At 37.5% G+C, this 19,958-nt stretch overlaps 4 protein-coding genes across 4 annotated transcripts; all 4 read left to right on the top strand.

Annotated features, from left to right (window-relative positions):
* Positions 1 to 201: 201 nt before the first annotated feature.
* LOC117709086 (interferon alpha-7-like) lies at positions 202 to 774 on the top strand. The gene has a single exon (XM_034503199.1). The coding sequence runs from the start codon at positions 202 to 204 to the stop codon at positions 772 to 774; it is 573 nt and encodes a 190-aa protein (XP_034359090.1).
* A 5,818-nt stretch (positions 775 to 6,592) lies between these two features.
* Positions 6,593 to 7,165, top strand: LOC117709075 (interferon alpha-12-like). Its single transcript, XM_034503183.1, has one exon. The coding sequence runs from the start codon at positions 6,593 to 6,595 to the stop codon at positions 7,163 to 7,165; it is 573 nt and encodes a 190-aa protein (XP_034359074.1).
* A 7,860-nt stretch (positions 7,166 to 15,025) lies between these two features.
* Positions 15,026 to 15,598, top strand: LOC117709071 (interferon alpha-7-like). The gene has a single exon (XM_034503175.2). It carries the CDS (start codon positions 15,026 to 15,028, stop codon positions 15,596 to 15,598), a length of 573 nt encoding a protein of 190 aa, XP_034359066.1.
* Positions 15,599 to 18,962: 3,364 nt separating this feature from the next.
* On the top strand, positions 18,963 to 19,532 carry LOC117709102 (interferon alpha-1-like). Its single transcript, XM_034503220.1, has one exon. The coding sequence runs from the start codon at positions 18,963 to 18,965 to the stop codon at positions 19,530 to 19,532; it is 570 nt and encodes a 189-aa protein (XP_034359111.1).
* Positions 19,533 to 19,958: the final 426 nt, after the last annotated feature.

The following is a 19,958-nucleotide window of genomic DNA, read 5'->3' as shown; positions in this document are numbered from 1 at the left end:
GAAAAATGCCCAGACACAAGTCGAGAATGAGTTAGAGAAAGAGAAAGAACAATGGGAAAGTTTGGGGAGGGCATTCAGAAAGTAAAAACTACTGTTTGCCCTATTTAAGACGCATCCACACAAGATGGTCTTCAGAGAACCTAGAGGGGAAGGATCAGGACCAAACAGCCCAGAAGACCAGAAGCATTGGCAACATTCACCATGGCTAGGCTCTGTGCTTTCCTGATGGTCATGGCAGTGATGAGCCACTGGTCAACCTGCTGTCTAGGATGTGACCTGCCTCAGACTTATAACCTCAGGAACAAGAGAGCCTTGACACTCCTGGCACTAATGAGGAAACTCTCTCCTCTCTCCTGCCTGAAGGACAGAAAAGACTTTGGATTCCCCCAGGAGATAGTGGATGCCCAGCACATGCAGACAGCTCAAGCCATCCCTGTCCTGGAAGATCTCACTCAGCAGATCTTGAATCTCTTCACATCAAAGGACTCAGCTGCTGCTTGGAATGCAACCCTCCTAGACTCATTCTGCAATGACCTTCATCAGCAGCTCAATGACCTGCAAGCCTGTTTGATGCAGCAGGTGGGGGTTCAGGAAACTCCTCTGACACAAGAAGACTCCCTGTTGGTTGTGAAGAAATACTTCCACAGGATCACTGTGTATCTGAGAGAGAAGAAACACAGCCCTTGTGCCTGGGAGGTGGTCAGAGTAGAGGTCTGGAGAGCCCTGTCTTCCTCAGCCAAGTTGCTGGCAAGACTCAGTGAGGAGAAGGAGTGAGTCCTGAGACAAAGTGGAGAGAACTCTCCTGGACTAGGACACTGCATCTCACAATATAAGCTCTTCTTTAAAACCTCTCATTACTTTCAGAATGAATAGAATCAACCTGCCTAGATGTTTCAGCAATATTGAGCAATTATCTTAGTATGTAAAACCATTTTCTATCTGTATTCATTTGTTATTTATTTATTTATTGTGTTAATAATATAATTTAATGTATCTGTGGTATATCAGTATTATATTTTTAATATAGCAAATCATCATTTATAATTAAATTATTTTGTATTCAAATAAAATTGTTTTATAAAACACTTTGGATTAGTCTATTTGGTATATCTTTAATATTTTCAAATATTTTTAACATTAGACTATACACTTTAAATATTGTATAAACAGTTTCCAAAAATCAGAGAGGATAGACATATACACTGCACAGTATTTACATAAACCCTAAATATTTTCATCTTCTTGTCTCCAGTATGCAGTATTCTTCTGGACGTATAGACAGCATGCTGTGCAGTAAAAAGCCAGAGAAACTTGCTTTTGTCATATTCCTTAGTCTACTGTAACTAAATATTTCCTGGATTAATTTAGGATCTGATTTCCCTGATCTCATATACCTATCGTCTACTCTTATCATTAGTGTGTTTAGTTGTTTTGGTTATAAATAAGAGTGAGATCATGTACAGCAATGCAAAAGAGATCAAGAAAAATGACTAGCCTACCTATATAGCATAGAAAAGCAAGACAAGAAGAAACCAGGAATGAACCCCACTCATAGTTGCCTCATAAACCAGTCCTGGGAATAAATCCCACAAGGGAAGTTAAATGACTATAAAATTAATCAGTGGAAACACCATTCCCTAGCTATTTCTGGGATCTTTCCTCTTCCCATTTTTTACTTCTTTGATGTCTGTTCTTCTTCTTCCTCCTCCTCTTCCTCATTCTCCTTTTCCTCTTCTTCCTCCTCCTCATGTGCTACATTTGCAGTGTCTTCTTTAAACTACTAGTTATGCATGCTACAAGACCATCTCATGAAGCATGGGTACCCTCTCTCAGGGCCTCCATTCTTTATTTTTTTCCACAAGTTTATATGGTGGATTACATTGAAATATTTTTATATTTCAAACTATCTCTGCACCTCTGGGATGAAGCCTACTTAATCACTCTGGATGATCTTTTTGATATATTCTAGAATTTGGTTTGCTATTACTTTATTGAGTATTTTTGCATCAATATTAATAAGGGAAATTGGTTTGCGACTTTCTTACTTTTTGCATTGATATTAATAAGGGAAATTGGTTTGTGACTTTCTTGCTTTGTTGGATATTTGTGTGGTTTTAGTTTCAAGGTGATTATGGACTTACAAAATGAAATTGACAATTTTGCTTCTGTTCTGTAGAATAATTTGAGAAGTATTGGTATTATTCTTTTTTGAATATATGGTAGAATTATATGCTAAAACTGTCTGGCCTTTTGGTTTTTCTTGTTGGGACTTTTAATGAGTGCCTCTATTTCCTTTGAGGCTATAGTTCTATTTGAATTGTTTATCTGATCTTTAACTTTGGTAAGTGGCATCTATCTAGAATATTGTCCATTTTTTTTTTTAAGTTTTCCAATTTGCTGAGAACAGGTTTTGAAGGAGGACCTAATATTTCTTTGTATTTCCTTAGTTTCTGTTGATATGTTTCCATTCCAATTTTGTTAATCTGATATTCTTTCTGTGACATTTACTAAGTTTGGTGAAGCGTATATTTATCTTGTTGATTTTTTCAAAGAACCACTGATTGTTTGTATTGTTCTATTTCTATTTTATTGATTTCAACCCTCAATTATATTATTTTCTGCCATCTACTTTTCTTTGGTATGTTTGTTTCTTTTGTTCTAGTTGTGTCAGGTATGTAGCTGCTAGATTACTAGTATAAGATCTCTCTAATTTCTTTATAAAAGCACTTTGTGCTATGAACTTTCCTATTAGCACCACTTTCATCGTGTCCTGTTCATTTGAGTGTGTTTTGCCTTGTTACTTGTGAACATATCCTGTTTTAGCCCTTCACTATGAGGTAATGTCTATCTTTGATACTGAGGAGTGTTTCTGGCATTCAGGTCAAAGTGGATACTGTTTTGGATCATTTATGTTAGCCTGTGTCCTTTTATTGTGGAACTGATTTTGAGAGATATTAATGACCAATGATTGTTAATTCATGATATTTTGATGTTGGTGACAGTACTGTGTGTGTGTACAATTGTGTGCACATGTGCAAAGCAATGCTCTAGTAATAGAGGAGTAATGGATTTTCAGATAGACACAAGCTAAAACTATCTGCTATCTGTACACCAGCCCTAGGAAAATGCTTAATAGATTCTTACATTTTTTTTTTTACCTTCCTAAACATTTGAAATTTACATGTTTGTCACCTATGCTGCTCCATAGAAATGACAGAAAGGCAGACTTCCTAGATAATGATTCCAAGGCAGATGTATAAGAAACTCATGAGGACCGAGTGAATACAAGTGCACGAAGGACAGTCTGCATAGACAAGGAAACAATCACCAGGATTAGTAGACATAGACAGATGAAGGAACATTTTTCCAAAGTGTCTGACAACAGCTCATACTCTGGAAGTAGAAAGAACTAAAATTGTCAACAGGAAAAAAGCAAATATTCCAATTTGATACAGTTTGGAGGTAAGAACAATAGTAACTCTAATGTTCTCCTATGCAGAAGGACTTTTTAATATAATTTAAAAGAATATAAAATTATTATCATTAGTTAAAATAAATTGATTTGTAATTTGCAAAAGTAGCAAAAAGGCTTTGAAGTCTGAAAACACACAGAAGTGAATATATAGATCCCTAGCTGCTGTGAGGAGATACTGAGAAGTTAGAACTACTTATATTGTGATTTGATGTAAACATTGTGATGGTACTGATACATACTACAATAACATATTTGTAATTATAAACACTTTAGTCTGATCAAAATGAATAAAAGTTTGTATGATTTTAGTAGTTCACATAAGCACAGGATTTCAGATCCTAAGCATATGAAATACAAAGTTAAGTAAGGGTTTTTTATATGTTCTTGTTTGCATATAAAATGTCGCTGGAGGTTACAAGTATTGGAGGTTGGTACTCAGGGGATCAAAGTTCACAGAAAACTTGAACCTTCATCACATCCTCAAGAAACAAACTTTATCAATGAAACTGATTATTTCAGGTGAGCAGACTATTAGGTAATGAGGTTTTGTAGGAAGAAGGTTCCGGGAATTTACCTGAGGGACTTATTTTGTCTCTGTCTGCTTCTTGTCCATCATGAATTGAGTACTTTGTGAGTCACATGTTTCCCCAACTATGAAATTAATCCATAAATCCATAGAGTTAATGGTCTAAAGTTGTGAGACAAAATAAGTAAAAAATCTAACATTGAGATTTGTATCTCTGTATGTGAGGGAGTGAATGTGTGTGCATGTGCATATACTGTTTGTGTGGTCGTCTTTGTTAATTTGTGTTGGGGGGGAGGAGAGAGATTGTGTGACAGCATTTTGTGTGCTTTTTTCAAGTTGTGTTTGTGTGTGAGTATATGTGTGAGAATTGTAAATATGTGATGTTTTGTATCTATTTGCATGTGTGTATCATTGTATGTACAATAGGAAGCCAGACCATCTTGCTTCATATTGTGACTTAGTCATCTTGATCAATTACACCTGTATTTTCTTGCCTTCTGATTTCTCTCAGAATTACTAGCTTCAATAAGATTAACTGACTTGGATTCCAAATGTGAGTGAGGCCATAAGCAACAAAATACCATAGCCGACAAATGTAGAGAATTCTTATATACCAGAGAGAACTGAACACTTGGGGTATCAGTCCTATCTTGATGATGTTTTCTATTGCTTTAATAAAATAGCATGGCCTAAAGCAACTTGGGGTGAGAAAGGTTTATTTCAGCTTAAAATCCACAGCATAGTCCATTACTGAGCAAAGTTTGGGCAGTATCTCAGACAGGGCAGCATCCTGTAGGCAGATGTTGAAACAAGTTTGGGGGCGGTGCTGCCTCCCAGTGTGATGGCTCATGGCCTGCTCAGACTGCTTTCTAATGGCTTTCCAACCACCTGCCCAAGGGTGGCATGTCACACAGAGGGCTGGGCCCTCCCACATCAGTCATCAATTATTAAAGTTCTGTAGAGACTTGTGTACAAGGTAATCCTGTAATCTTGCCCAATAAGATTCCCGCTTCATACATGACCCTAGCTGGTGTCAAGTTGCCCTTAAAATTAGTCAAAACAAACTCAACTTATAATATCATCAAAAAACATCTTTTGGAATAAATCTAACTAGGAAAGTGAAATACTGCTAAAATGAATACTGGTATTCTCTATCTGCCAGCATAAATTACATGAACCTACTCTGTTATGTTCAAAATCACTGCTTTACTATTGTCGTTCACTGTCTTTGGGCATCCCCATCTTTCTGTCACCTCTTGTGTAATGACCATTGACCGTAGGGGAGCCAGGAAAGCCAGACTGATCATTTGTCAGTCACTTATTCTCTGCATAGTGACCAGTTGTAAGTGTCTGTATTTAGCCATTTGTTGCAAGAACATGCTTCTCTGATAAGGACTTAGAGATGGACTTATCCACTGTGAGATGTACAGCTGTAATGTATAAAAGCAGACATTGTAACAATACTGCCATTACTCATAGTCTCTCTAGTCTTGCTTTGTAGTGTAGTCCTGTTTCCACAGCTGTGTTAAGATTGATGTTGGGAAGAACATTATTGCAGTTTTGATTGGTATTGCATTAACTGTGTAGATACATTTCAAACAATGTACTCATGTTTATGTAATATTGTTTTATATAATGACCATAGAACTTTAATTTGTGCATTGCCAATATTGTTGCTATTGCTTCCCCGTTTGGATGAAATCACTTTTATTCTTTTGCTTTCATTTCGGGTGATGTAACGGTCTCACTTTATTACCAGAAAACAACATCAGCATCTCTTCCTTAGAAACTCAAGGGAAAAAGAAGAGAGAGCATGCACAGCATGCAATGTTGTGAATGTTGTGATGAAGGATCCTGTACATGCACTGGTTCTATTGCATCTGTGGGTTTCAGGAATCACACTCAGCTCATCAAGTTCAACAGCAAGTCTTTCTGCATCCTACATTTTCCTGATGACACTAAAACATCAGATACATAGTTAACACACAGTGATTTTAAATTAAGTTCTTTATAAATTTATATTACATATACTGAAGGTACTCAAAGATCCCAATTTTAGAACTTTAAATATTGGGATACTTTAAAATATAGCCTTAATTCAATGAAAATTAATTGAGAGAAAATTTCAATTATGTATAATATTATTATTTAAATACTTTATAAACAATATAAATAAAACAACAATTAATTGTAAAATCTATGCTATTATCGTTTATAAATTATGTTACAGAAAATTTTTGATTTACAATGAATATATAATTTTCAAATAAAGACAGATTATCAGTGCTGTCACAGTTAATGAAAATACAAATTAGGAAAGAAATGTTATAAGACAGCTTTTGGTGGGGAGCAGTAAAAGAGAAAGCAATAAAGAAAACTACAATTGTTCAGAAAAATGCCCAGACACAAGCAGAGGATGAGTTAAAGAAAGAGAAAGAACAATTGGAAAGTTAGGGGAGGGCATTCACAAAGTAAAAACTACTGTTTGCCCTATTTAAGACACATCCACACAAGATGGCCTTCAGAGAACCTAGAGGGGAAGGATCAGGACCAAACAGCCCAGAAGACCAGAAGCATTGGCAACATTCACCATGGCTAGGCTCTGTGCTTTCCTGATGGTCCTGGCAGTGATGAGCCACTGGTCAACCTGCTGTCTAGGAGGTGACCTGTCTCAGACTCATAACCTCAGGAACAAGAGAGCCTTGACACTCCTGGCACAAATGAGGAAACTCTCTCCTCTCTCCTGCCTAAAGGACAGAAAAGACTTTGGATTCCCCCAGGAGATAGTGGATGCCCAGCACATGCAGACAGCTCAAGCCATCCCTGTCCTGGAAGATCTCACTCAGCAGATCTTGAATCTCTTCACATCAAAGGACTCAGCTGCTGCTTGGAATGCAACCCTCCTAGACTCATTCTGCAATGACCTTCATCAGCAGCTCAATGACCTGCAAGCCTGTTTGATGCAGCAGGTGGGAGTTCAGGAAACTCCTCTGACACAAGAAGACTCCCTGCTGGTTGTGAAGAAATACTTCCACAGGATCACTGTGTACCTGAGAGAGAAGAAACACAGCCCCTGTGCCTGGGAAGTGGTCAGAGCAGAAGTCTGGAGAGCCCTGTCTTCCTCAGCCAAGTTGCTGGCAAGACTCAGTGAGGAGGAGGCGTGAGTCCTGAGTCAGAGTGGAGAGAAATCTCCTGTACTAGGACACTGCATCTCACTTTATAAGTGCTCCTTTAAAAACTCTCATTACTTTCAGTATGAGTACAATCAACCTGCCTAGATGTTTCAGCAATATTGAGCAATTATTGTCAATATGTAAGATCATTTTTGTATCTGCACTGATTCGTTCTTATTTATTTATTTATTTATTCATTTGTTGTGCTATTAATATAATTTAAGGTATCTGTGTTAAAATTTTCAATCTCACATTTTTAAATATAGCAAATTACCATTTGTAATTAACTCATTTTGTATTCAAATAAATTTGCTTTATAAGACACTGTGGATTAGTTAATTTGGTATCGCTATAACATTATCAAATATTTTTAACATTAGAGTGTACACTTTAAGTATTGTACAAATGAACAGTTTCAAATATTAGACAGTAAAGACACATACACTGTACAGCACTTATGCAAACCCTAATTTTTTTTGTGTTCTTGTCTTTAGTATGCAGTATTCTTCTGGATGTATAGACAGCATGCTGTTAAGTAGAAATTCATAGATTCTTGTTCCTGTCATATTATTTAGTCCACTTTTATCAAATATTTTCTGGATCAACTCAGTGTCTGACTTCCCTGATATCATATACCGATCATCTACTCTTATTGTTAATGAGTTTCTTTTGGTTTCTTAAATATGAGTGAGATCATGGACAACAATTCAAAACAGATCAAGAAAAATGACTAGCATGCCTATATAGCACAGAAAAGAAAGACAAGAAAAACCAAGGAATTAATTCCACTCATAATTGTCTCATAAATCAATTCTGGGAATAAATCCTGCAGGGAAGTTAAATGACTCTGAAATTAACCCTTTGAAATACCACTATTCTTTTTCTATTTCTTTGACCCTTTTTCTTCCCAATTTTTACTTCTCTTTCTGTTATTGTTCTGGCCTCTCCTCTTCCTTTTCTTCCTTCTCCTCTTCCTCCTCCTCATCACCCTCATCCTCATCCTGCTACTTTTGCTCCATCTCCTTTGAACTACAAGTTGTGCATGGTATAGCACCATCTCCTGGAGCATGGGTAGCAGCTCTCAGGGGTCCCATCCCCGAGATCACCTATATATCTTTCTCCCAGCAGTCATCAGTTGACATAGTTCCTCAGCTGGAGCTGGAATGCTACCAATTTCCAAGCTGATATTTTCTCTGTCTTGATCTTGTTCATTCATTATAGCCACTTTCAGTCCACATGAGTAAATACCCTGTTATGTTCAAGAACACAACTTTGCTGCAGTCATCCACTGCTTCTGGCTCTTACTATTCTTCTACTACCTCTTCTTCAATGATCCCTGAGGCCAGGAAATCAGCCTTTTATTTTCTGCTCAAAAACCTGTTGAGAGTCTCTCTGTTCATTGACATAGACTGCAAGAGGGTTCTGTTTTAAGTGTTGGCCAGTGCAGGAATCCTGTCAATAATATAAACTCTAATTTCAAATCAGGTATTGTGACAGTATGAACTCAGCATTGTTTTATTCTTTGTTATCTTCATGGCTCCACATGTATTTTAAATATGATATTACTGAGAGAAATATTACTGAAAGTCTAATTTGGATTGCATTGACACTGACGATCCCTTGAAATATAGCCACTTTCATAGCATTATCTTAATGATCATAGATCTTGTCCTTTTTATCTTAATACCTAACATCTTTGCTACTATTTGTCGATTAGATGACACATCTGTTCCCTTTTCAGCTTTCATTTTCAATGACATCATATTTTTGGTTCAGTGCCACAAACCAACTTCAGTGTTTACTTTCTAGGAAAGTAGAGAAGAGAGAACAGAATTGGAGACTTCAACCATCAGATCAACACCTCAGAAAGATGAAAGGGAATGGGAAAGTACAGACAGTGGAGGCTCTGATAACCCTTGCTGTCTGTCACAATTAACTGAACACTTCTGTCATTAGACACATATGACATGGAAGATTAATCACCAAATTCAATACTCAATAAGTATTGATAGCTGAAAAAGTTATTATATGGGCACCAGTGTGTTAGACTGAAACTGAAAGTGGAATTATAAATAAATGTATATATTATACATGTCCTGTATATAATGTATAATACCATTAATTTTGTATATATAAAATCATATATATAAGTATATTATAATATATTATTTTTATATTCATATATTATATTACATATTATGTTTATAATACTTACATATTATAAATATATTAAAATTATATATATTATATATTTATTAGCACATACACAGTTTTCTCTCTAATAGAGTCCCAGGACCTCTATGCTGTCCAAGACTCCATTTTCCAGCCTGGAAGCCCTTGATACCCCCTCCCTGATGCAGGAAGCCCCAGTGTGTGCACTTCATTCTCTCCTCATTACTCACCTCTGCTCACTGTACAATTTTTGTCTATATGTTATATATGTTGATTATATGTTATATGTTGATTCCTGACAGGAGTTTTTTTCTGAAAACATATAACTACCATTGAAACCAGAATGAAGGAGTTCAATGTTTGAATAAAACTCTCATGTATAAGAATTTCTTCTTAATTTTAGACCTTAGACAGTGTTCTTTTAATGACCTAATGATCACTGTTTCAACAAAAAATAAAAAAAAAACAAAAAGAAATAAAGCAGAAAGAAAGACAGAACAAAAGAGAAAGAAAGGAAAGAAGGAAAGAAGAGGAAGGAAGGAAAGAAAGAAGAAAGGAAGTGTGAAATGAAAAGGATATCAAATCATCAATTTATAGAAAAGTTTAGAGAAGAAGAGAGCCACCTACTGGCCTGGCCTGGAAGAACAAACAGGCAAGTTCCTCATGATTTCTGTTACTTGGCAGTTTCCTCCACATTAAAACACATTTTTCCTTTAAACTCTGACCCTCCTTTCAATAATTTGAATAGGATAAAGAGCAGCAATCCAATTTTCCAAATGCCTATCCAAATCCTCTTGTATGTTAACATATTCGTAACTTTTTTTTTTTACTAAATAATTAACAGAAGTGGCTGTCTTAACTTCTTGAGTCAAAGCATTTGCAGAAGCTGTGGCATTAGAAATTAATGTAATTAAAGCTGTTACACCAGCAATAATCAAGACCATTGCCCTTTTGCTTCTGCTTAGAAGACTCACTTCTTTTAGTACTTACAAACTTTTTTCTGAATACCAAGTTTCTGTGATATTCAGGGCAATAAAACAATAGCTGGATGATAGACCTCTGTAACAGACATGCCAGGTTTCAACACATTAACACAATTAGAATGAGTGCAATCAATACAACTTACATTATACTGTAGAAGAAGCAAAAGTAATTTTAACTTGACAATTAAAATAGCCTTAACACATGCACTAACACTTGTTTGAAATCCATATCCTCTTCCAACTTTATCTCTTGCTAGTGTAACACCATAGAGAACTGAAGCTAATTTCCAAATATGTCTCTAAAAATGTCCAGAACTAGCCTCCCAAAAGAAGACTGTTATTTTCAACATTGGATTGATTTCTAGACCAGTCTGTGATTGAGTCAAAATAACTGGTTACCTTTAAGAAAAATACAAGAGTCATTAAAACTTCTTTTTGATTCTCTGTTCTACAAGGTCTAAAATCTTGAGGCAAGGCAGCTTGTCCCATCTGGGGTATATGTGAGTAAAGGTGGGTTGGAAAAATATGTCCAATGCAGCTTCCCAGTCACCATTGTCAGGACACTCGGCAAGCTCACAGGTCAGCATCATTCTTTGTCCTGGCATCAGCGTGTCTCACACATTGCTCTGGCTGCTACCATGCTCCTTCAGCATCCTGCAGAAAAAAACACAAACATGCTTCTTCGCCATATTAGATACCTGATCAGGATCATGCCATATGCCAGTAAGTGGATCTTTCCCTTTTACCTATGCATAAATATGCCTAGTTGTGGGGTGCCATAGACACTCAGCAGAAAGTTCCTTGGCTTCCAAATTAAAATAAATTAAATAAAGAGAACATAATTTAAATGAATTTTTGGTGTACAGGGATAAACCTCCCCCTTTTTTATTTTATAAAGATAAATATGTCCAATGCAGCTTCCCAGTCACCATTGTCAGGACACTCGGCAAGTTTTGTTTTCAAGTTCCATGGGCCTCTTCCATAGTCCCTTGTCCTTGACAATTGTCAGGAATCCCAGTAATATAGGTAATATTAATTTGCTGGGAAAAATGCTCGACTGCGATACCCAGTGCCATTACCTATTACTACTACTACTACTACTACTAAAGAGTAAGGAGCCATCTAGAGTGTCATGCCAAATGCTTCTGTATTCGTGTTAGCTCTAAAATTTACAGTGGTAATAATTATAATTAGGAAAAAGTTTAAAGACACTTGCAGAGGATTTGGCATAATTCTAACACCTCTCTGGATGTTTTAACTATGTATAGTGAGCTTATAAATTTTAATAATGCTGCTCTGCTGAGCATTGATGTGGCAGAGACTGCTGATAAAATTACCAGTAAACCGAGGTCAGTATTTCTGTTTTGGTCAAGCTTCATGAAAGGCTTGATCATGCTAGCCTTTTTTTTTTTGTTTGTTTGTTTGTTCTGGGAATAATTTTATTCCTGCCCATTGTGTTAAAGCTTGTCTTTAACAACATTAACATGTTAGCAGCTAACGTACATGGCTTGAAACTGAAAAATGTACTCCCAGAGAGAGTAATTAAATTAACAGCCTGGCAAGCCTAGGACAGGTAGGATTCTGCACAGAACCTTACCAACCTAAGACATAAGTGCATTGACTTTAATAGTGTATATTCCATGACGAGTAAGAAAGGCATTCTTGTCAGAACCACCCAAGACAGGCTCAGTCTTGTTTATGAAATAAAAAAGGGGAAAGGCAGAGAGCTTTTGGGGCTGCTTGTTAAGAATCTGACATGGGCCAAGGACAAGGAAATGGGCTGTTTGGCAGGAATATGACATTGGCCAAGGAGAAAGAATTAGGCTTCAGGCAAGAATCTGATATTAGGCTAGAACAAAGAAGTAATTTCAGGAAAGAATCTAAATCTTAGGCTAGAACATGGAAGTAGGATTCAGACATGGAAATTACTTTGGGCTAGGATGGAGAAGTAGGCTCAAATATTTTGGTCATCCTGATAAGCCCTTAGAAACAGTGATCAAGGAGTGTTCATGGAACTTTGTTTATTGTCTTGCTTGTTCTTTGATTATTTGTGTTTATTGTCTTGCTTGTTCCTTGACCTTTTGCATCTATTGTATTGCTAGTTTCTCAACCTAAAACTGACCTTAACACTTGCATGTAATTAAAATGGTATAAAAGCAAAATGGAGGAGGGGGGATGGGATAGGGGGTTTCTAGGAAAGGGAAATGGAGAAAGGGAATGCCATCTGAAATGTAAATAAAAAAAAAGAAATCAGCAGAAACAAAACAAACAAAACAAAACACATTTTTCCTCAGAAGAACAGACTTCAGAAAGAGTCCATTCCCTTCAAACTCATCTTAGGAAGGGAAATCCTTTTGGGTCCACAGGTCATGTCCTTTGAACAATGAATTGATAAGTATTATTGAAAAGTCTTTTTCATCCTTTCTCTCTAGCCTTCTATAACCGAACTTCTCTGGAGAAGTAAGGGTCTGTGCCCAGTGTCCTTAGTAGTGATTCACAACCAAACTCACATCATTTTGATCAGTAGGTAATGCAATGTGAACCTGAGACAACCCACCCTGAGCTACCAATTTTGTAAAAGCATCTGAACCCATAGAAGAGATTCTTCAACTGCTGCTCTGCCTGCTGAGGCCAGCAATAGTGAGTTAGGTAAATGCACTGATCTATGGCTGTCATTTGACATGTGATCTCTAAGGTTCAGGTAACCTACTTCACAATAGCACATCCATGTGGTGCAATGGGAATCTGTGCGCTAGGTGATGGTCAATCTAAATTGATGCAGAATATCTTAGTTCATATTTCTCTTGGGGCAATATCTGTGATTTACAGGGGCATAGTTCAACATATCAACGGCTCTTGACCCCTAAGCCTCTTGGAGTTTTGAAGGAAACTTGTATAGAGGAATACAATGTGTATTTGTACATAGAACTGTCTAGGGAATTCTAGAATTTCATCAGCTTCTCTCTCTCTCTCTCTCTCTCTCTCTCTCTCTCTCTCTCTCTTACCTTTCTTTCTTTCTTTCTTTCTTTCTTTCTTTCTTTCTTTCTTTTTTTTTTATTCAGGGCTGAGGACCGAACCCAGGGCCTTGTGCTGGCTAGGCAAGCACTCTACCACTGAGCTAAATCCCCAGCCCCTCATCAGCTTCTCTTAAGGGTAAGATGTCAATTACAATTCCTTCATGATGATTTGTTCTGCCCCTTGAGTTCATGATCGGGATAAGATGTCCCTATTGTATTCACATGCTGTGTGTTCGCTTTTGCATGTGCATAGAGTGGGGCCGGATGTCAATGGATGTCAGGCTTTTACCTCATTTTCTGTGACAGAATATCTCACTTAAGCAAGAGATCATCATTGCTGCCAGACTGACTGGCCTGTGAGCTGGTCATGGCTGTTCTTGGATGTCAACTTTACTATATGTGGAATTAACAAAGCCCAAAAGGTACGCACATACCTGTGATCTAGTTTTGCTTAACTTGGTGTTGGAAAGTCCACTTCTAATCAGAATCTCTTGAATGGAAAGACACAACTTTGTTTTAGATCTTTGAGGTATGAAGACTCACCTCTGCTATGAGACAAGCCTTCTTCTGGAAGCCTATGTAAGTCCATGAAAAAAATGCTTTTGCTGTTTGCCAGTGTGCTTTTCCCTTGCTAGCAATCCTTTCCTTCACTGTCATTAGAGCCTAATTTTATTGCAATCGGGTACATAGTGAATATTAACTAAGAAATCCACCTTAGTGAACAATTACTGGATTCTTTGAACTTATGCTCTTAGGCAGACATTTTCTGAGTTGGTTGGACAACATTTTGTAAGTCTTTCTAATAACGTACATATAGTACACATGTGTGTGTATATTTCAGGAGAGAGAGAGATAGAGAGAGAGAGAGAGAGAGAGAGAGAGAGAGAGAGAGAGAGAGAGAGCATGCCCAGCTTGGAACGCTGTGAATGTTGTGATGAAGGCCCCCGTACATGCACTGGTTCTCTACTGTAAACATGGGTTCCAGGAATCATGCTCAGCTCATCAAGTTTAACAGACAGCCTTTTTGCATCCTGCATCCTCCTGGTGGCACTAAAGCATCAGATAAATAGCTAGCATACAGTGATTATTAACTTAAGTTTTATATTAATTTATATTACATTTAAGGAAGGCAAAATTAAGAACCCAATTTTAGGACTTTAAATATTTTAAAACATACCTTTACATCAGTGGATATTAATTAAGAGGAATTTGCAAACATATCTTATGATTTAAATACTTTTAAAGCAATCTAAATAAAACAAAACTGCATTGAAAAAATCAATGTAATATTTGTAGAATACTTTACAGAAAATTGTGGTTTACAACAAATATATAAATTTCAAACAAAGACAGTTTATCAGTGCTGGAACAGATAATAAAAATTCAGATTAGATAAAAACCTGGAAAACAGTTTTTGTTTTTTTTTTTTTGTGGGGAGCAGTGAAAGAGGAAGCAATAATGAAAATCTCAATGGTTTAGAAAAATGCCCAGACACAAGTAGAGAATGAGTTAGAGAAAGTGAAATGACAATTGGAAAGTTAGGGGAGGGCATTCAGAAAGTAAAAACTACTGTTTGCCCTATTTAAGACACATCCACACAAGATGGTTTTCAGAGAACCTAGAGGGGAAGGATCAGGACCAAACAGCCCAGAAGACCAGAAGCATTGGCAACATTCACCATGGCTAGGCTCTGTGTTTTCCTGATGGTCCTGGCAGTGATGAGCCACTGGTCAACCTGCTGTCTAGGATGTGACCTGCCTCAGACTTATAACCTCAGGAACAAGAGAGCCTTGACTCTCTTGGAACAAATGAGAAAACTCTCTCCTCTCTCCTGCCTGAAGGACAGAAAAGACTTTGGATTCCCCCAAGAGAAGGTGGATGCCCAGCAGATGCAGAAGTCTCAAGCCATCCCTGTCCTTGAAGATCTCACTCAGCAGATCTTGAATCTGTTCACATCGAATGACTCATCTGCTGCTTGGAATGCAACCCTCCTAGACTCATTCTGCAATGACCTCCACCAGCAGCTGAATGACTTGCAAGACTGTGTGATGCAGCAGGTGGGGGTGCAGGAGCCTCCCCTGACCCAGGAAGACTCCCAGCTGGATGTGAAGAAATACTTCTACAGGATGACTGTGTACCTGAGAGAGAAGAAACACAGCCCCTGTGCCTGGGAGGTGGTCAGAGCAGAAGTCTGGAGAGCCCTGTCTTCCTCAGCCAAGTTGCTGGCAAGACTCAGTGAGGAGAAGGAGTGAGTCCTGAGTCAGAGTGGAGAGAACTCTCCTGGACTAGGACACTGCATCTCACAATATAATCTCTCCTTAAAAACCTTTCATTACTTTCAGCATGAATACAATCAACCTGCCTATTTGTTTCAGCAATATTGAGCAATTATCTTAGTATGTAAAACCATTTTCTATCTGCATTCCTTTGTTATTTATTTATTTATTTATTCATTCATTCATTTATTGTGTTAATATAATTTAATGTATCCATGTTAAATCAGTATTATATTTTTAATGTAGCAAATCATCATTTATAATTAAATTATTTTGTATTCAAATAAATTTGTTTTATAAAACACTTTGGATTAGTCTATTTCCTATATCTTTAACATTTTCAAATATTTTTAACATTAGAGTGTACACTTTAAATGAACAAATGAATAAGTGTACAAATGAACAGTTTTCAAATATCAGAGAGTATAGTCACATACACTGCACAATAGTTACACAAACCCTAAATATTTTCATCTTCTTTTCTCCAGTATGCAGCATTCTTCTGGATGTATAGACAGCATGCTGTGCAGTAAAAAGCCAGAGAAACTTGTTTCTGTCATATTCCTTAGTCTACTGTGAATAAATATTTCCTGGATTAATTTAGGATCTGATTTCTCTGATTTCATATACCTATCATCTACTCTTATCGTTAATGTGTTTAGTTGTTTTGGGTTACAAATGTGAGTGAGATCATGTACAGCAATGCAAAACAGATGAAGAAAAATGACTAGCTTACCTATATAGCATAGAAAACTGGGACGAACCCCAGTCATCATAGCCTCATATATCAGTCCTCAGCATAAATCCCACAAGGTAAGTTAAATGACTCTAAAATTTATCAGTGGAAACACTATGTATTTCTGGGATCTTTCCTCTTCCCATTTTCTACTTTTTTGATGTCTGTTCCTCCTTTTCCTCCTCCTCCTCCTCCTCCTCCTCCTCCTCCTCCTCCTCCTCCTCCTCCTCCTCCTCCTCCTCCTCCTCCTCCTTCTCCTCCTCCTCCTCCTCTTCCTCCTCATTCTCTTACTCCTCCTCTTCCTCCTCATTCTCTTCCTCCTGCTCCTCCTCTTCTTCCTCCCCCTCTTCCTCCTCCTCTTCCTCCTCTTCTTTCTCTTTCTCCTTCTCCTCCGCGTCTTCCTCCTCCTCAGGTACTACATTTGCAGTGTTTTCTTTAAACTACTAGTTATGCATGCTACAAGACCATCTCCTGGAGCATGGGTACCCTCTCTCAGGGCCTCCATTCTTGAGGAGACCTGAATCTCTTTGTCCTGGCAGCCATTAGTTGCCATAGTTCCCCAGCTGGAGGTGAAATTGCCTCTGGTTTTTAAGCTGATATTTTGTCTGGCTTGGTCTTGTTCATTCAGTCATAGCCACTCTCAGTTGACATGAGTAACCACCCTGTTGTATTATTAAAAACACGGTTTTGCTGCTGTCATTCACTGTCTCTGGCTCTTATTACTCTTCTACTACCTCTTCTTCAATGATTCCTGAGGCCAGGAAATCAGCCCTTTGTTCTCTGCTCAGAGACCAGTTGAGAGTCTGTCTGTTCATTGGCATAGACTGCAAGAGGGTTCTGTGGTAGGCGTTGGTCAGTGCAGGAACCCTGTCTGTAATATAAGCTCTAACTTCAAATCAGGTATTGTGACAGTCTGAACACAGCACTGCTATTGTTCTTTGTTTTTGTCATGGCTCCACATATATTTTAAATATGATACTTCTGAGAGAAATATTACTGAAAGTTTGATTTGGATTGCATTGACCCTGAAGATCACCTGAAAATATAACCACCTTCAAAGCATTGTCTTATTAATGTTCATGGATCTTATCCTTTTAATCTTAGTACCAAACATTTTTTTTCTACTATTTTGTCATTTAGATGATACATCAGATTCTTTTTCTGCTTTCATTTCCAATGATATGATATTTTTGGTTCAATGGCACAAACCAACATCAGGCTTTTCTTTCTTGGAAAGTAGAGAGGAGAAATAGAACAGAAGTGCAGACTTCAACCATCAATCCAACACCTCAGGAAAGAACAAAGGGAAAATGGGAAAGTACAGACAGTTAATGGTGTTGAAAATCCTTGCTGTCTCTCACCATTAACTGTATATCTCTTCCATTAGACATTGAACACGGAAGATTAATGAGTTCAATATTCAATAAGAATTGATGACTGACAAATATTTTATATGGGCATGAATTAGACTGAAACTGAAAGTGGAATTACAGATAAATGTATATATTATATATGATGTCCTATATATATGATGTATAATACTAGTAATAATATATATTTATGTACGTTTGTTTGCACACAGGGCTTTGTTTCTGAGAGACTCTCAGTACTTCCATGCTGTCCCAGACTCCACTTTCCATCCTGGAAGCCCTTGTTTCCCCCTCCCTGATGCAGGAAGCCCCAGTGTGCTCCTCATTCCCTCCTCATTACTCAGCCCTGCTCACTGTTCAACTGCTGTCTGTTACATCTTGATTCCTGACTGTATTTGTGTGTGTGTGTGTGTGTGTGTGTGTGTGTGTGTGTGTGTGTGTGAAAACACATAACCCACATTGAAACCAGAATGAAGGAGTTCAATGTTTCAATAAAACTCTCATGTATATGAATTTCCTTTTACTTTTAGCCATTAGACAACATTCTTCTAATGACCTAATGCTGACTGTTTCAATAAAGTAAAAGAAAAAAAGAAAGAAGATAGATAAAAGAAAGAGAAAAAAGAAGGAAGAGTAAGGATGGAATGACAAAAGAAGAAAGAAAAATAGAAAGAAAGAAGAAAGGAAGAAAAAAGGAGAGAAGGGAAAAGGAAACCAAATCTTCAATTATGAGAAAAATTTACAGAAGAAGAGAGCCACCTACTGGCCAGGCCTGTAGACATATATTATGATTTAAATACTTTTTAAGCAATCTAAATAAAACAAATATTAATTATAAAATCAATTTAGTTATCATTTATAGAATATTTTACATGCAGCTTTGATTAACAATAAATATATAAATTTTAAACAAAGGCAGTTTATCAGTGCTGGAACAGTTAACAAATATCTAATTTAGAAAAATAGCACCTGGAAAACAGCTTTGGTGAGGAGCAGTGAAAGAGGAAGCAATAATGAAAATCTCAATGATATAGAAAAATACCCAGACACAAGTCGAGAATGAGTTAAAGAAAGAGAAAGAACAATTGGAAAGTTTGGGGAGGGCAGTCAGAAAGTAAAATCTACTGTTTGCCCTATTTAAGACATATCCACACAAGATGGTCTTCAGAGAACCTAGAGGGGAAGGATCAGGACCAAACAGCCCAGAAGACCAGAAGCATTGGCAACATTCACCATGGCTAGGCTCTGTGCTTTCCTGATGGTCATGGCAGTGATGAGCCACTGGTCAACCTGCTGTCTAGGATGTGACCTGCTTCAGACTTACAACCTCAGGAATAAGAGAGCTTTGACACTCCTGGCACAAATGAGGAAACTCTCTCCTCTCTCCTGCCTGAAGGACAGAAAGGACTTTGGATTCTCCTTGGACAATGTTGATGCCCAGCAGATGCAGACAGCTCAAGCCATCCCTGTCCTGAGAGAGCTGACACAGCAGATCCTGAACATCTTCACACCAAAGGACTCATCTGCTGCTTGGGAGGAAACCCTCCTAGACTCATTCTGCACTGACCTCCATCAGCAGCTCAATGACCTGCAAGCCTGTTTGATGCAGCAGGTGGGGGTGCAGGAACCTCCCCTGACCCAGGGAGACTCCCTGCTGGTTGTGAAGAAATACTTCCACAGGATCTCTGTGTACCTGAGAGAGAAGGAACACAGCTCCTGTGCCTGGGAGGTGGTCAGAGCAGAAGTCTGGAGAGCCTTGTCTTCCTCAGTTAACTTCCTCACAAGACTGAGAGAAGAGAAGTGAGCCCTGAGCCAAAGTGTAGAGGACTCTCCTGGACTTGGACACTGCAGCTCACTGCTCAGGCTCTGCCATCTCAAAACTGTCACTCATTTTGGCAGAAATTCAAACAATTTGCCTAAATATTTCCATAAAGGCATTTGTTCTCTTTCCATTCAGTTCTATGTATGTATGTATATATTTATTTATTTATATGTTTATTCATTTATTTAACTATTTGTGTGATGTAACATATATTGCAGCATAATTTGGTATGGATATGTTTTTCCATAAATTATTATTGAATGTTTCTTGTTTTGTTGGTTCATTCTTTTATTATTAAAAAACATTTTATTGTTTACACTGGTATTTTTCAGTAAAAAAAATTACATACACAATCAAGCTGCCAAATATTGCTGACGCATATGACATTACATCATGTTTTGACAATTA

Source organism: Arvicanthis niloticus, chromosome 5 (assembly GCF_011762505.2).
Source record: "Arvicanthis niloticus isolate mArvNil1 chromosome 5, mArvNil1.pat.X, whole genome shotgun sequence".
In the NCBI taxonomy this organism is placed as follows: Eukaryota; Metazoa; Chordata; class Mammalia; order Rodentia; family Muridae; genus Arvicanthis; species Arvicanthis niloticus.
Note: the sequence above shows the minus strand (reverse complement) of the source record. Positions and strands in the feature narration are given on the sequence as shown.

Coding starts and splice junctions, on each gene's coding strand:
- LOC117709086 (XM_034503199.1), top strand. CDS start 202: ATGGCTAGGCTCTGTGCTTTCCTGATGGTCATGGCAGTGATGAGCCAC.
- LOC117709075 (XM_034503183.1), top strand. CDS start 6,593: ATGGCTAGGCTCTGTGCTTTCCTGATGGTCCTGGCAGTGATGAGCCAC.
- LOC117709071 (XM_034503175.2), top strand. CDS start 15,026: ATGGCTAGGCTCTGTGTTTTCCTGATGGTCCTGGCAGTGATGAGCCAC.
- LOC117709102 (XM_034503220.1), top strand. CDS start 18,963: ATGGCTAGGCTCTGTGCTTTCCTGATGGTCATGGCAGTGATGAGCCAC.